At 39.9% G+C, this 17,319-nt stretch overlaps 1 protein-coding gene across 2 annotated transcripts in view; it reads left to right on the forward strand.

Annotated features, from left to right (window-relative positions):
• Positions 1–16,546, forward strand: part of pank1a (pantothenate kinase 1a) — a 32,116-nt gene extending 15,570 nt beyond the window's left edge. For both annotated transcript variants that reach the window (XM_030069908.1, XM_030069909.1), the window contains exons 4-8: positions 2,293–2,546; positions 5,782–5,958; positions 6,848–6,971; positions 10,055–10,180; positions 10,388–16,546. In XM_030069908.1, coding sequence (XP_029925768.1) covers positions 2,293–2,546; positions 5,782–5,958; positions 6,848–6,971; positions 10,055–10,180; positions 10,388–10,447 — 741 coding nt within the window. In that variant the 3' untranslated portion in view covers positions 10,448–16,546. The remainder of the gene's footprint in view (positions 1–2,292; positions 2,547–5,781; positions 5,959–6,847; positions 6,972–10,054; positions 10,181–10,387) is intronic.
• The last annotated feature ends 773 nt before the right edge of the window (positions 16,547–17,319 follow it).

A 17,319-nucleotide genomic window follows, 5' to 3' on the forward strand; every position in this document is an offset into this window, starting at 1 on the left:
CAATTTGTATTGTGCCACATTGTCAGAAGTTTAATATGAACATTTGACTGGGACACCAAAGATTGCAAAGAAGAAAAGACCATCAAGAGATGTCTTAGTGCAATGGCCCTGACAGAATCAGAGGCATTTCACATGCTCAGCTCTTTAAGCAACTTTTGCACGGGGTTTCAGAGGTCAGTTGGATGTCTAGCCTTTTTAGCTCTGTAACAGACCCATTGCAGAAGCCTAAATACCATAGAAACCATACCCAGTACCCTGTTGGGAGATGACAGAAAAGTTAGTAGAAGACCACGGCCTTGGTGTGAGATCAACCACTGAGGCCTGTACATTTCTAACAGTAGCAAACATATTTCAGTATGCAAATAAATTTAACCCACTGCACTTATTGGTACACAAAATTTTCTGTGATGGTGCAGTGTGAACACCTGGGAGGGTCTTGGAGGCTGTGGAAGGAGGCGTGTGAACTGAGACACCCAGGGTAACTGGATTTAATCCAAGTACACTTTGTAATAACTGTGTATGATTGCCTTCTGTCTCTTTGTCTGCCAGATGTTTGCGCACTGTTAGCTTGCCCAACCAGTAATTCCAGCATTTCTGCACCTTTTTGGCTCATGACCCTTAAAAACAAATGAGTGCTTAATCGTGTCCCTTGCTCACAGGCTGTTTTTTTCGAACAGTTCAACCAAAGAACAATTTCTTTTTACAGTCTGGCACTGACATTGATATTGATACCAACAAAAAACGCTGGAGTTATCCTTCACAGGGGTTCCCGGTGTCTGGGACCAAGGTCTTGACTGACTACAGTCATTATTTTCAACATGATTAGAATAACTAGAGACCTCTGTGGCAGATTTTGCTTTAAGTGTGGTGTGGACAACAAGTTCCAAATATGAGCAGTAATTAAACAGTATTTCATATAAAATATCTATTCTGAAGTGGTTAGTTTGTGTTGACTGTTACTCAATTCTTTTCTTTCTTCTTTGTGTTTCTACTCTATCTATTTCTTTATCTGTTTCTACTGTATGTATTAACTGCACAGACAAGTAGAAGTTAATTTCTCAAGTAGGCAAGTTGTTGAAGGTTAGCCGATCAGTGTAGCTGAATTGCTGGCTGATCTTGCCAGCATCCACAGCATCTTTTCAACCTAAACCATCACTAGACGTGTCTCTCAGAGAAACCTGTCTACACCTGGCCCCCTCAGACCAGGGCTAAGGTGCATATTGTGTTTTTGTGACATGACAAAACATGTTGCATTTTATCTCTCTCATCCCAGGATTATTCCTGTCTCCCTTCCCCTCTTCACCATACAATAAATCAATCAAAAGTGTTTATTACTTTGATTGTAAGTACAGCGGCATTGCAGCTGAGTGAATTATGGTCTTTAAATTAGATTAGATCTTTATTTTGTGGTTACCAACGTGAACTGTGCCTGCTAAGGTTTGTAGTGGTAAAATGAGAGGAAACAAGACACAGTGACAATTGGCCTTATGGATTTGCAAGAATTGGTGAAGCGGCCAGAAAAGCAATACTAGGCTTCATTTATGGCAGTTATCAGAACAGGTGGACAGCATCTTTGATCAGCCATGTTGCTTGGGTAAAAGTACCTGTTGCATAGGCTAATATGTAATCACATATAAAATATCTGAGAAAAGACAATACAGTGTGAAGATAGTATAATTAGTTTCTAGCTGTGCAGTTGGGACACTTGGGAATTAATTCAAATCAAGTGCACATTTACATTTGTATTCACTGCACTCCAGACTCAAATGATTGCATACCAGCAAGAACACATAAAGACATTTCCAGATGCTATAGGCACTGACACAGTCTCACTCACTGCAGTTAAAATATTTACAGTTATTTTTTCATCCTTTTGAGTGCAGAGACCCCTAAACAGGAATTTTGAACTGAGTGCACCATATGTGTGTCTGTCTCTGTGCCTGTCTGTCTGAGTTCGAGTTCACTAACCCTCTGTGTAAGTGGAGATGGTGAACATTGTCCAGCTGTCTATACAGTCATTGTATCATGAACCGAGGTGAACTGAGGGAGACCTCATGTACACTCAAAGCATTTTGAGAACCATTTGAAGCCTAAACATTAGCCAATCTACCCTTTCAGGGGATGTGAGAATGATTAATATGAAAACCGCTGGCAAGAGTTAGGTTTAGGTGTGTACAGATAGTCTTTAGTGTCAGCAAAGCTCCCACTCTCTGTATGTAAACAGGCCCAAATAAGTTCACTTTTTCGGCTATAGCTGTTTATTTTAATCCTCCTCCTCCTCCTGTGCTGCAGATGGCTGACCTGGAGCTGCTGAAGCTGGACGAGCTGGACTGCCTGATCCGTGGCCTGCTATTTGTCGACCGGGTCGGCTTCAATGGTCACCCTGAGTGCTACTACTTCCAAAACCCGTCGGATACCCAGAGCTGCGTGAAGAGGCCCTGCAGCCTGGACAACCCTTTCCCCATGCTGCTGGTCAACATCGGCTCCGGGGTCTCCATATTGGCTGTGTACTCACAGGACAACTACAAAAGGGTGACTGGGACCAGGTGAGGACAGCACAATCGAATTTAACACCAAAGCACATACTAGAAAAAAAGATTTGGTTTTCCATGAACTAACAGGAAAATGCAGATGTGTCAAAGGGGCCAGGTAAGGAATGACAGAAGAAGAAACAGAGGGAGAGAGAGTGAAAGAACCAATGAAAAGAAAGGGAGCGATAATGACGGATTTATTGATTAGTTTATCAGTTTATCTAGCTGTCTGGCTTTGAAAGCTTGTCCCCCACGCTGCCCACCCTCCAAAACCTAACGTGAGTGTAAACATAAGTGTACAATCATGTCTATTTGTTTTCCACACAAGAAAGGTAAAACTGGAGCAAAATCTGAAAAGAAAATGTATTCATAATGTCTAGCCTAAAGTCTGAATATATACCAAAATGATTTATTTTCCCCAGTGAGTCAGTTTGACCCAAATGAGTTCACAGGTGTAATACCTGTGTGAACTAGATTTTCTTTTTCATTTTTCGAATTTTACACATTTACTTGAATTTGCTTAATATCCACTCCACATTGAGAAAGAGACTGCTCTGCTTTACTTCACTTCTGCAGTGAAAACTCTAAATAAATGGATTTTGAACTCATTTTTGCATAAGAAAATGTGCAAGAAGTCACAAACATGAGCAAACATTTTAGATCTTCACTAACTTCAGACTGTGGAGCAGGATTGTGTGTTTGACTTCCAACCACATCTCTCACTGCTACATGTAAACAGGTATTTCAGTTGAGGCTTATGCAATAGAGACTGTTGATTAGATTGTGTTAGATTGTTGAAGACAATTGTCTCAGTGATAACACAACTATGTTGACATGGAAACACAGACAAGTTGTTAAATGTTTTACGTTTCCTTACACAGGTTTCAGAGTGACCAGCCAGCCTTTCTGTCACTTGTTTATTGAATTTATTCATTGTATTTATATTTACTGTGTGTGTTAGTATGAGTGTGTGTGTGTGTGCGTGTGAGTGTGCGTTTGAGTGTGTGTGTGCACATGCTATCATGATACTCAACCAGTCACCTTTTACCTCCTTTACTGTAAATAGCAAATGTGACTGGGTAGCTGTACACAATGACTTTCAGTGTGTGTGTGTGTGTGTGTGTGTGTGTGTGTGTGTGTGTGTGTGTGTGCGTGTGTGTGTGCGCGTGTGTGTGCGTGTGCGTGCGCGCATGTGTGTGTGTGTGTGTGTGTGTGTGTGTGTGTGTGTGTGTGTGTGTGTTTATGTGTGTGCACATGCACCTGCCTGCTTGGTTAAGGTGTGTTAGTGCCATCCATCAAGGCGCCATGGCAGGTGGCCAGTTACTGTGTGTGTGTACATGTTTGTGTCATGTAAGGTAGAGTTTTAGTGTGTGTATGTTGATCTACATGTGTGTGTAGCCTAAAACTTTGTGTGTGCATGTGGGTGTTTGTGCACACATGCGAAAGTGTTATTATGACACGACACCTCTCACCTCCTCTGCTGGAAATAGCACTCGTGACTGAATTGCTGCCTACCGTGACGTCTGCTCTCTGTGTGTGTGTGTGTGTGTGTGTGTGTGTGTGTGTGTGTGTGTAAATCTTTCCATTTGATCTGTCACACCAAAAATCAGCTTGGTTTTGTGTTTGTGTAGTCATGTTAGGTCAAGTTAAGGTTAGGTTAAGGTGTGTAACTGGCTTTGATCAACCAAAGCTCCACTCTAGTGGGGCGGCATAGCTAAACTATCGTTCATTTTGTGATAAAAGCACCAAATTTGGTAGATGTGTTGGTGGATATATTTCAAACAAATCTGGATATTGGGCCATCACAAAAGCGCCCCCTAGTGGCCATAGCAGGCATTTGATTTGTTAAAATGAATAAAAATATAAAAATGATTCATTAAAATATTTAAAAAATGTAAATACACATTAAATTAAGAAAAAATACAGTTATACACACTCAGTTTCTCAAACACTTTCTGCCCCCCCCCCCCCCCCCCCCCTACCTGGCCTTTGATTATTATTACATTTGTATTAGTAATAATATCATTATATCTACAGTAAACAATTGGTGAGGTCATTTTTATGTAATGCTGGAGAATGAATGGAGGTGAATGGGCCTGAGTCAGTTACTGCTATTTTAAGGCTCACAATAGCCTCTCACAAAGAAATAGTGTGGGTATATCATACATTTCCTGAATCCTCAAAGTCCATTAGGTATTGTGGATGTTGTCTTTTGGGTCCTTGATATCCCTTGATCCCACAGGGATAAAAGAAACTATATAGTTTAGGCGAAAAATGTGGGAAAATGTGTGTAATTTATGGTTTAAGGAGGTCATGTGACCTCTGTGTTTGTCAGAAAGAGACGCCCATGGGCTTAAATGAAAGCTGAGAAGGTCCCCTTTACAATGATACCAAACAATCATATATAGAATATTGACAAATAGGAAACTGATAGCCATTTCTGACTTTGGGCGACTAATCAATAATTATGCTAATTAATCAATAATTATGACTAAATTGTAACTTTTACAGCTTGGCATACAGCAGAAATGGATTCAGCATTAAATAATCATACAGAAACAACAGATAAAGTGTTTTTCCTCAAAAATGCCTTCCATGTTGTTTCCTAAGGGGCTTTTTTCAATTTTCGGTCCTGAATATATGCTAGCCAGCTCGTTGGCTAGCTGGCTTGCAGTGGTGGTTGTGGTGGGGGGGGTGGGGGGTGGGGGGGGGGGGGGGGGGGGGGGGGGGGGGGGGGGCAGAAAGTGTTTGAGAAACTGAGTGTGTATAACTGTATTTTTTCTTAATTTAATGTGTATTTACATTTTTTAAATATTTTAATGAATCATTTTTATATTTTTATTCATTTTAACAAATCAAATGCCTGCTATGGCCACTAGGGGGCGCTTTTGTGATGGCCCAATATCCAGATTTGTTTGAAATATATCCACCAACACATCTACCAAATTTGGTGCTTTTATCACAAAATGAACGATTGTTGTGATATATTGAGCTAAGCCGCCCCACTACTCTTTAAATCTTTTCTGAGGACTTTTAAGAAAAGAGCTTTATTGTCCCTGAGGGGAAATTTAACTTATGCAGTAGTTCTCCACACAGCTGCAATCAGCTTAGGTACAGGTACAGTAAATGTTTCATTTTAATTAATCTTATATTCTTTTCATTCTCTTTTTTTCCTTCCTCCTCCTCCATTTTGCTTTATCTTCTTTCTTTCACCCCCTTTACAATCTCTCCTCCCTCCCCCTCCCATCAGTCTTGGTGGTGGCACGTTCCTGGGCCTGTGTTGCCTGCTGACCGGCTGTGAGACGTTCGAGGAGGCCTTGGAAATGGCCAGTAAGGGTGACTCCACGAACGTAGACAAACTGGTGAAGGACATCTATGGTGGAGACTACGAGCGCTTCGGCCTGCAGGGCTCCGCCGTCGCATCCAGGTGGGCTTGGTGAGCAGCAGTAAGGTCCCTGACCAGTACCCAGTACCAGTGTGCTTTGAGCAAGGCAGTTGAAGCCTCAGACTGCTTCAGTGGCCTACAGTAGAAGACCATGTGTGCAACGTTATAGCTGTATGGAGTCCAGGGGTGGCAGTCTTCCAGGGGAAAAACATTGTGTGGTAAAGTGTTAACTCAGGTGCACAATGTGCTTTTGAGGTAACAAAGTATTACATAAAGGGCTTTGCTTTGATTGACTAAATTCCATTGCTCACACAAAATACTGAAGATGATGGTTTAAGTGAACCAAAAAAGGGAACAATAACAAGGACCAGCAATAGTTGTACACACACAGAACCAACTATTGCCCCCATTGTTGTAAATTGTGACCTCAAAATAAAAAAATGATGCACACAAGTAAACACAGGAGATCATGATGAAGAAAGTCTCAGTAGCTACAAAAACATGAGCATTCAAAGCACAGTCATGCTAACATGTTTGTAGACATGCACTGTCGCTGGCAACGTATTGTATAGATGGCTGATAATAGTATGACACAAAAGTATGAACACACACACATACTTACACCCCTCCTCCCTTGCTAATCCGGTGTTAGCATGTATACAGTAAATATGCAGCTCTGTGTTCAAAGGTTAGGCCATAAAATAAACCGATCAACAGATTTCCCCACAGTCATCAGATTATAATCACTGTTCCTTGTTACAATGTTCCATCCTGTCAATTATTAAAAACAACACACGTTTTTAATTGAGAGTTGTTTCTGACATTTAGAGAAAGTCTTGCTCTTCAAGCATCTTGTTTTGGAATTTTTCCCTCTCCCTACAGATTAAAGTAGATTTAACTTTAACATGCTGTTCTGTCCGGTGTCTTCCAGTTTTGGTCACATGATGAGCAAAGAGAAGCGAGACAGCATCAGTAAGGAGGACCTGGCCAGAGCCACGCTGGTCACCATCACTAACAACATAGGATCCATTGCACGCATGTGTGCCGTCAACGAGGTACACACACATACACATACAGAGGATAAAATAACTCTATTCACCATCAGTCATAACATGTATATGTGGTTTAAACAATATTTACTCAGCCAAGAATGATAATCATTACTCTTACCAGTCACACAGGATCCTTTTCATGCATTTGTGTTGAAATATCTACGCATCCTGGCACACACACACACACACACACACACACACACACACACACACACACACACTGACCAGAGCTTTGCCATTCAGCATGACAACTGACTTAGGATGCATAGCACACGTAATCTTTCAATGAGGCACACACATAGACACTCTATCTAATGTTTTCCTAATCAGCATGAGTAATAACATAGAATGTACAGCATGCGCACACATCAATAAGGTCCACACTAGGGTTGGGTGATGTCTCTGATGTCCGCAGTGAAACATCACGATAGGCGATGGTATCGCGGTTGTGGGGGTTCAGTACTGTTCCGAACAATAATATAAAAACCGTCCCAGAGCAAGTGTAAACGCTGCGAACCTCTAAATGTTGTCTTTTTACTTTGCTGTCGTCATCTAAAATGGTTATCTAATGCGGTTGCGTGACAACACACGATTCAAAAGATTACGAAATATATGTTGTAATTGTATTTTTATTTAAGTATTTGCTTTGATTAAAAAAAATCTTCACATTAGTGGTGTTAATTGTGTATTATAAGCTGCTTAGAATTAGTGTCAGGAAGGTAAACAGATTATAATTCCTGTTGTAATATCTATTTCATTTTATTGCAGTGAAAACATCAACACATTTCTTCTGAGTAAACAGAGTATGTGCTAAACACTCTGAGTCATTTTCAACATGACTAAACTCAAACCTAGCATGTCATACATAGCATGGATGAACAGTTTAGTGTACTAGGCCCTGGAGGAGCGAAGCTCTGCCATTGAGGCTGACTGGAGTATTTCTGTGTGCTGTGAGCTTCTTTACAGTGTTGCCTTGTGGCATGGCGATCAAGCAGCATTGTACAGGGCTATCACAGCACACAGAGCCACACCGAAGACAAGCATGCACACTAGGATCACCGTTGTGATGAAAGGAAAATAGTAGGCAGTGTTTTCTTTAGAATTTCATTCCTGTCAAGGTGGAAAAACCTCTGAAACAGCATTTAGAGCATCATGGGACAGGAAATCTCTCCACTGAAACTCAAACCAATGAAACTCTTTTGGGGTTAACAGCTCTTGGAGGCAAGGTGACCCACTGCAAACTCTGTGATGCTTTAGATCTTTTACGCAGGATTAATTTACAAAAAATTTTACTGAAAATTTGAAAAAAAGAAATGCATGAAATGTACAGCAAAAATAACATTTCATAACAGGTTTTACAGCTCTGTTCACAGAGGAACCTCTTTCATATCCGAGGTAGACCACGTAACTGGCCTGTATCTGATATTTAATAGAAGCACATACTGTACGACTAGTTATACAGGCAAGACAACATACCTTTCTCATCTTAATACATACAGATGGACAGACAGTGTCACTGTATTGTATGAAGCATCCAATAAAATGACACAATGCAGCATTGCCGCTTTGTGGCTTTTGGCATGTTGCCACAGCATGAAGATAACCTGCATTCTGCTGGTTCCATCTGTCAAATTCTGTCACTGCTTCACCTCTGTGTGACGTTCATACCTGCCACAGCCTAGATATGTCAACATTTATTGGGTAGCTTGAGTTAATTTTCCAGCCTCAACCAGAAATAGGGAGAGTTGACAGGTAGAGCATTGGATGAAGCTGAGGTACGTTTTAGGAAAAAAATTGAAATTTAAATCGTACCGAGTTGCTGATAGCTTGTAAATGTTTTATGAAACTTTGTATGATCATGTGAAGTTTTGTAATGACTTGAATAAACATGCAGTGAAGCACTCAGTTGTGCATTCATTGAATTTTAATGCAGCCAAATGTTACCATGTAATGTTTGACATTGATCTTGTTAACATTTGAGCAAAATCTCAGCACAAAAACACCACTCCTCACATTTCTAATGTGAGAATAAAGTTTTTAAATTTTTATTATATAATATAAGGTGATTTCTAGTTGGCTCCACTCTAGAGCTTCACTTGGATTGTTGATTGGCTCTCCAGTGCCACCGTGTGGTTTAGAGGAGGTGTTGTCCTTAGCGGGTTGAACAGCACAAAATTAGATCTGTGTCAGATTAGATGTAAATGTATGAAATTGTATGGTTACTGATCCTCATTGCTATTTCATTTCTTGAGCTTTGTATTGCCTTTAATTTTTTCCCGTAATTAAATGTTAAGTCAGTAGATTGAATATTGATATGAAATTCCTCCTTCCCACAGATTCACCCATTCTGCTAATATTTGGTAATATAGGTTATGTATGGAGTGTGTTGCTTCTCACATTGTTTACTTAATATAAGATATTTTAAAGGAACCTGACTCTGAATGTTTGGTCCATTTACTACCATTCCCCGCAGTTTACATTGCAAGAAACCATTTCGCAAATCAGCTCTAAAGATTTCATGTTTCATCAAAATCCCTTGATTTTTAAATAAGAATTTTTGGCCACCTTATGATGTTCCGCTTCTCTCAGTTGTCAGCATTCATAAACCATGGAACTGATAATTGACTGTGGAAAGCAGTTTCCTGGGGACTATTTTCCTTGGTGGAGGGACTGTTGCACTGTTTCACCCATTTTCAAATGATCAAAACACAACAGTGCTGCTGCTTTTAGGACAGGACAACTTTTTTACAGTGATGCAACACTGGTGTAAGGAAAGTCTGAAGTCTCTGAATGTTCATTTACATATTTTAGTGGAAAGAGTAGAAAAATATTGAAAAATACATGACTACTTGCTTTGGGAAAAGATTAGCAGAAACATGAAGTATATACATTTTGTTAACGTTATGCTAAACATGCAGAATCACTGGTATGTCTTGAATTGCAAATTATATTTTCTCTGACATGATTTTTGCTGGTACACTTAGACAATTAATTTTTTTTTTTTTTTTAAATTTATTTATTGAGTGTTCTTCGAAAGTGGGCTGTTATTTTATTTGTGTGACCCTATCTTTTGTCTCCTCCTTCAGAAAATCGAACGTGTGGTGTTTGTCGGGAACTTCCTTCGTATCAACACAGTGTCCACCAAACTGCTAGCTTACGCCATGGACTTCTGGTCCAAAGGACAACTCAGAGCCCTCTTCCTGGAGCATGAGGTCAGTACTGGACTAAAGAAAGCCAGACTATCAAATTAAAGTTTCTGATTTAGTTTGCAGGTACATTAAAAGGATCTTAAAATGTTTTACCTTTTACATTTGGTTTTCTGAAACTTGCTAATACCCAGTGAAGCTTAGTGAAGTATTGTGTGTGTATCTATGTGTGCATGATTGCGTGTGCGTGTACATGTTTTGTATGTTATCTAGGGTTATTTTGGAGCCGTTGGAGCGCTGATGGAGCTGCTCAAGACGACAGAGGAGCAATGAAGGAAATTTTGTGCTGTGACATCACAAGCCCTTGAAAAGGCGATGTCATCCAACCCTAAACGCTGTGACGTCTTGAACCCGTGATGCTACGACGTCATCAGCCTTCAAAGCTGCTGAACGGCCCCTTTCACAGAGGCCGCTAAAGGAAAACTAGGGTGTGAGGACATAAAAAAAAGAAACTGAGAAAAGCCATTTTAATAATTTAACACATGTAAATAATAATATGCTCTAATATAAGTCTCCTGAATTTCCCCTCCAGAGTCTCCAAACAATAGAGGTTTTAATATTGTAATAATTAATTTATGGTGTCCTGTAATCAGTCCTGTGTCAGAGGGCGCATGGACTCAGAGCGTTTTACCTTTCTTGATACTGTGTGTGTTTGTGTAAATAGCTACTGTAGCATTAAGTCCTTTAGGCTGTGGAGCTCCGGGTGACTTTTTGTGCAACAAAGCATATGACAGCATATCACATATCTTCCAGTCAATAGGTATTTGCTATAGAACGATGATGACTGCGTATTTACACCACAAGCAACTCAAGACAGAAGTCAGACAAACATCAGCCAATGCTGACCACGGTGGCCTCATTTCCTCATTTGTCAGTGTGCAAATAGGTGGCCATAGCTGAAGGTTTGGGTAATGTTGCTCCAGATGGCACCACAGGCGATGATCACCTAGTTCAAACCAGCAGCCGGCAGTACCTCAGCAATGTGGTTACTAGTTTGTTGCACAAAAAGTTGCCCCCCATGCCATAGTCTTAAAGGAGTGCACTGAAGCCAAATCCTGTAAAGATTCCTATGATACCTGCCTCCTTCAGCTCAGATACGAAGGAGAAACACTTTTTGTTTCCTTCTTTCTGTTGCTTCACTGTACATGGCCTTTGCTTTTTGTTTGTCTCCCCTCTGTTTGCCTACATAAACAACAATAATAACACTGTATTGCCATCCACGCAGACATAACCTGCTAGAAATCATATTTGATTATGGGACCAAGACATTGTCTTCCAACAGATAGCAGTACAACTGTGTCCGCATTGTTGATTTCTCTCAACTGGCATTTCTGTATCTGTGGTTTGGGACCCAGTCTGCCTCACAGGCCTGTTTTTATGTGATGTGTGAAACATGACAGGATACTTTATGATTCCCCCTAGGGGAAATCTCTTTTCTCTTACCCCCTCCTTCAGGGAGGTCAGAGGTCAGGCTACAGATTAGCAGCCAGGAGCTCAAAGGGAACAGTGTCTTGCTCGTGGACACTTCATCAATGTGGATTCTTGATCCTCCAGTTCAAGAACGGTCTCTTGGCACACTGTGCCACTCTGCTGCTGTTGCTGCTTGCCCCAGCATGGTTTATTTTGGGCAGAAAAAACGTTGGTCAGTCCTGCTGTAGATGCAGACACAGCACAGTGATACCATCTTTTAAGACAGTGAGGACCAAAAGTTTTTTGCCAACAGAAAACCCTAAAAGATAGTGATGTGAAATGGCTAGCAGCAGGATCAGTTAAACTAGACTCAGTCTTCTGTAGGGCTTACACTGCAGATATTTTTCACATCAGGATGTAACTTGTTCTGATGGTCATTCTGACGAGGTGAATTTTCATTTAAACAATGGGAATGTCTGATATTCTGCACAGGACATGATCAACATGCCTGCTTAACCAGCCTCGAATCACCATCAGTTTGTTCGTTTTTATCCTGGAAGGCCTCTCAGACAATTTTAAATGCTTTGTGCTAGATAGCAACCAACCTCAAACCATGGGTGCAACATTAGCTCCAGACTGCATTGTAAGAGCAAATTGTAAAATTTTTTACACTTCAGTTGTTTAAGGAAACAGGACAGGTGATCATACTCACTAGCACACATGGAAATCCTCAGCGAAACTGGGCCTTGGTGGTTTATTTTAGCCATTTGGGATTTTATAATAGGACCACAAAAGGTGGAATTTCTCACAGAGTGTGTGCCATAACTTTGGTTCTGGTTTTCTGTGATGACATTGTTCTCGCCTGATGTTTCCCCCCCTCACTGCCTGGATATTTAGAGCCTTATTATCATTGTTGGTGTTAGAGCTCTGGCTGGCCTGTCGTCTTGTTATTTTATTGTCAAAGCAGCTGAACTGTAAAGCTGGAGTCTCGGCACATTGCAGAGTGCCCACTGCAGTCTCCTCATGCCACTGTCTACCTGCCTTTACTCTCTAGCAGAGAAACTGTGCCCTTTCCATTCTGGAATTATTGTTTTTGGAATCACCTCCACCCTCCAACCTTTTTTAGTCAGTGTAATTATTATTAGTATTATTATTATTATTATTATTATTTTGATACCTCTTAACCATCTTCAGCTTGATCAGTACCTCCATAGATCAAAGAAACAAGCCTGGCATCTGACAGACAAATGCCGGTTCTACACTGGGAATTTTCTCGACAGGGATTTTCTTCTGGAAGTTTTTATATCTCAGATATGTAGCCACTTTAGAGCTACATGATGAGGCCTAAATGCTTACCCACTGGTGTGATGTTATGCTGTGTGTCTCATTGACGTAGAAGAATATTTGCAGTGACGTCCTCTTCACCATCTAACTTGCCTCTGGACTAAACTTTGAACTCAACTAACAGCCTGATTGCTGCCATCTGATCCTGTTTTTTGGGCTATCAGTGCAAAGCTATGTAGGGTAAATAGCTTACAGGCCACCCAGGTATAAGAAAGTAAATATTTATAACATTTTGCTGATCTTCTCAGCCAGAGTAACATTCATCAGCTTTACTATTTGAAGGGTTTTACTCTGAAAAATAAATAAATAAAAAATATGAGAACGATTGATGGAACAAAATCACAACAGGTTGCAGTCCTTTTTAAAGGAGAGTACATAACCTAAAAGTTCTGTACTGCTGTTCTGGAGGGGGATCAGTTAAGATCCTTAACCTTTGCTCAGACAACAGTGAGTCAGTATCCCCCCACCTTTTTCTTTTCTGCTGACATGATGTTGTAGAATATCCTTTTCTGGTGCTGTCCATTCTCTTCTGTTTCTTTGCAGGGTTTTAATACATATAATTTGCCTTCCTTTCTCTCATGACTGGTTAATAATAATCACATCAACCTATCAGGTGCCACGTAGCTTTAAAATCTCGTGCCATCCCTCTGTCTCTTCTGAAAACCCCATCAGTTGCCTTCACTGTACATTAGCCTAGTTGAGACTATGTTTGTGCCCTGCATTTTCCTGTGTGATATAATTTTTCCCCCTGTTGAGCCCACATTGCGCTTTTGTAAATTGTTGATGCCTTTATCGGTTTTGGTGTTCAGTTCCTTTTTGTGTTTTGAAAGGGTTATTTTGCTTCGTAACAGTAGAAGAGGCTTGTCCCTGGGTCACACCTGAAAAGGTTTTTAAGGTACTGCTGGAATTCATCCAGCAGTAAAAACATTATTTTAAACAGTATGTACCAAGTGTTAGGACCAGATGATTTTTGTTTTTTCCATGAAACAGACCGGGAAGGCAAATTTCAGGTGAAAATTATGATTCCTTATTGATTTGATTTAAAAAAAACATTTCATGTGTGAAGGGCAGAGTAAATCAAATTGGAAAAGTTTTTAGGCTTTTATGACAATTGGGACAGATTGCGTATTGGAGTATTAACTCTGACTTGATCCTCAAATCGATGGAGAGTATATTTAAACAATGTACTTGTCAGTTATGTAAAAGAGTGGTAACTGAGTATTTGTAATACCTGGTACACACAGTGTAGATAATACACATCACCAGCTTGGATGTCAGTGCCATGGGCATTAACAGCTCACCCAAGACTGTATCCAAAGACTTCACTTTTGTACCAGTGACCTCCACTAAAACTGAATATTTAAGATTTTTACCCAACTTTGCATATTCTTGCAAACCAGAACCATCTTTAAAGATAAGATCTCTCAGAACTCAAGTATCATAAGTAATCAAAACTGGATTTTGACACATTTTTGCATCATATTTTATGCTTTTGATTTTGTTTGGGAACATTGTTGAATTTGCATTATTTGATTGTTCTTGTTCTGTTTTATGGCCAGTTATCTCAGTCTCTGTAATTTGAATAGTTCCGGTTTTAATCAAAAAATACTGAGTGATTGTATTTGATTTCTGTTCATGTTTTTTTTTTTTTTTTTTTTTTCCCCCGATTGTGTGCAAAACTGTAAACCCCTTCCCCTGTTGCACTCCAGGCATGCTGACGCAGCTGATTCAAATGCTGTTGTTTGACACTGCACTTGAGAAAGTGGACTGTACTGCAAACAAGGACCTTTTTAAATACTCAGCATATCCAACAGGAGTCTTGCAGGAAACTTTTATTGCAACCTTTATCAAGTATTTTGCCCCAATTATTATTTTAAATGTTGAATTTAGTATTTCAGACAGATTTACTATGGGTACATCATGGGTTTATAATATTCTAGCGTTTTAGAAGGACATTGGACTTACTGCTATGTGCTGTCTGCTGTTCTCTGTACTGCTTTAGCTACAGAGGTGTGGTCACCAAAATCAGAGTGAAATACATTTGCTTCACTCATGAAACTCATGAAAAGCAATATGTCATCTTGCAGCACTGTTAACATCATTTTAAAGTTTGTCCCATTGCGGTCCTTTTTAAGATCTATGTCAAAGATGTGTGTAGTGACCAACAATTTGGCTACAAAACAGCAGTCGAGTCATTTAAGTAAATTAGCTAATGATTTGCTGTAATGTGGATGTTTGCCTGTTTTGATAAGTTGTGATTGCTCATTTTTAGGGTGTAGAGTTTGCCTTGTAACCGTGTTTGGGGTTATTTTCTCACTGGGACCACCCATACTAAAGAGTTTTTACAGTACTGTAGGGCACTTTGGAAAAAGGCGTCCACCAAATGGTAAATGATGCGTCACTCATAGTGAACTCCAATGAAGAGGCTATGCAGTAACTTCTCCATTATCTGTTTGTTAACGTTTCAGCGCCTGCACCAACAAACCCTTACTATTCTCCAAAGCTACAAAGGACAGGCGGAGTTGATTTTCAATTTTTGTAAATGTTTTAAAAAGAAATATGCAACGCCGTTTGTCTTTTTTCCCCTGAGAAATATGACAATATCAATGGAGAGAGTTTCTCCCCTTGAAGTTTCTGTATTGCTGATTTAGTTGTAACACACTACTAAGGGTGGACACTCACAACAGGATTTTTGTGATCTCATTGAGCGCCACAGTGGGGATTCCAGACACACTTGTAAATGTCTTATGAGGGATCCTGTGCAGCGCAATCGATAGAGCAAGGCACCTTCTCTTCCTTGTGTTAGGGGCAAGCCATGCTAACCATTTCACACTAATACTGCAAGGCTGGGATCACATCAGATGTACCTATCTGGCCTACCGCTCACTGAGATAAATATGGCTATCATCTGTCAAATGTCGATCGTGTTGCCTTTTACAAAGTACTTGAGGCTACAGTTTTTACCCCTTGAAAAGGATGGGAATACCTGATTGCTGCTAAACTTGGTCATTAATCGTGTAGCGTGAACGTATCCAACCCTTAAGAAAACTGTCTTCTGGAAAGCTTGACTCGTGGACAGACCTTTTTCATTCATGTGTATTTGATTGTACAGAGATTTTGTAAATAATAATGATATATTCTACACCAGCAATCTGTCTGTTGATAAAGTTGTTCAACCATTCAGGGCCAGGTTTCCCAAAGACCACTTGGCACTAAGATTACATTTAATGATCCTAAAGCAGACAGAACATGGATCTAGAGATGAAGCGAGCCACATTTCTGCACAGGTTTATCACCACTGTGTGAAATAGTTATTCACAACTTTCTGTTTTTTTCTCTTGGGTCTGCCTTGGGGGTTCCAGTGCCAGTTGATCACCTCGGCCACACTATAAACTTTTGGATCAGATTTGATCTCGGTGTGAGGGCTGTTTTGGGAAGCCCAGCACTGATTGTTTCCGTCAGTGCTGCTAATGCTTTTAACTCCAGTTTGGAAAAGAATGGGTTAAAAAAAAAAAAATGAAAAAAGGCTCTCTGCCTAGTGCAATGTGTACGTACTGAAGTGAGGAGATTTTTGTTTTTCTTTTTTTGTAAAAATTAAAATGCTAAAACTGAACAAAATCAGTTGTGGGTGTGTGTTTTTTTTTTAATACAAGTTGTTGGAACTGTGAATTTGACAATTTCCATTAACAGTAAAAACCATAATGACACTTTGCAGTTAATAGTGTAGTAATGGGGACATGATTGGGAAGTTTTGCAGAGAACTGGCTGCTACATAGAATTGGTTTCATTTGCTACATAATGTTTCCATGTGAACAAGTATAGTAAAGTTCCTTTTCTACATCAGCAACATAACAGGTAAAGAATGTTGGAGAGGTCAAAGGTCAGAGCCACAACACCCTGATGCAACTGTACATGTAATTTATCCTAACATTCAATGATATGATAGAACATAAAGTAAGAGCAGTGTGTCTGAGATTTGAACCAATACCAAAAACTGTATAAATAAAAAACATGAAGAGCAAAAGCAAAGACCATGAAGAAAAAAGCACCACATCTCAGATTAATAGATGACAGCAGGGTTAATCAACGACGTAAAAACAAAGCAAAACCACCTGAAAGTAACCTGGTGCTGTTTTTCTTCTTCAGTGAGACCATGGAGTTTTTACCCTAGGTCCCACCCCACCGACCGCCCACCCCTCAGGTCAGACACAACCTAATACATGCAAAGGTTTTCAATGATGGAGGAGTGAGAAATCAAGTTGTTTTAAAGTCAAATTTATACTCTCCCAGATCAAAAGAAAAAAAAAAAAAAAACAAAAAAAAACACCAGACATTGTTAGGAATATTATAAACATAATGTAGTACAGAGGTTAAAAACATCATGAGGGAGC

The sequence above is a fragment of the Myripristis murdjan genome, chromosome 15 (genome assembly GCF_902150065.1).
Source record: "Myripristis murdjan chromosome 15, fMyrMur1.1, whole genome shotgun sequence".
Classification (NCBI taxonomy): domain Eukaryota; kingdom Metazoa; phylum Chordata; class Actinopteri; order Holocentriformes; family Holocentridae; genus Myripristis; species Myripristis murdjan.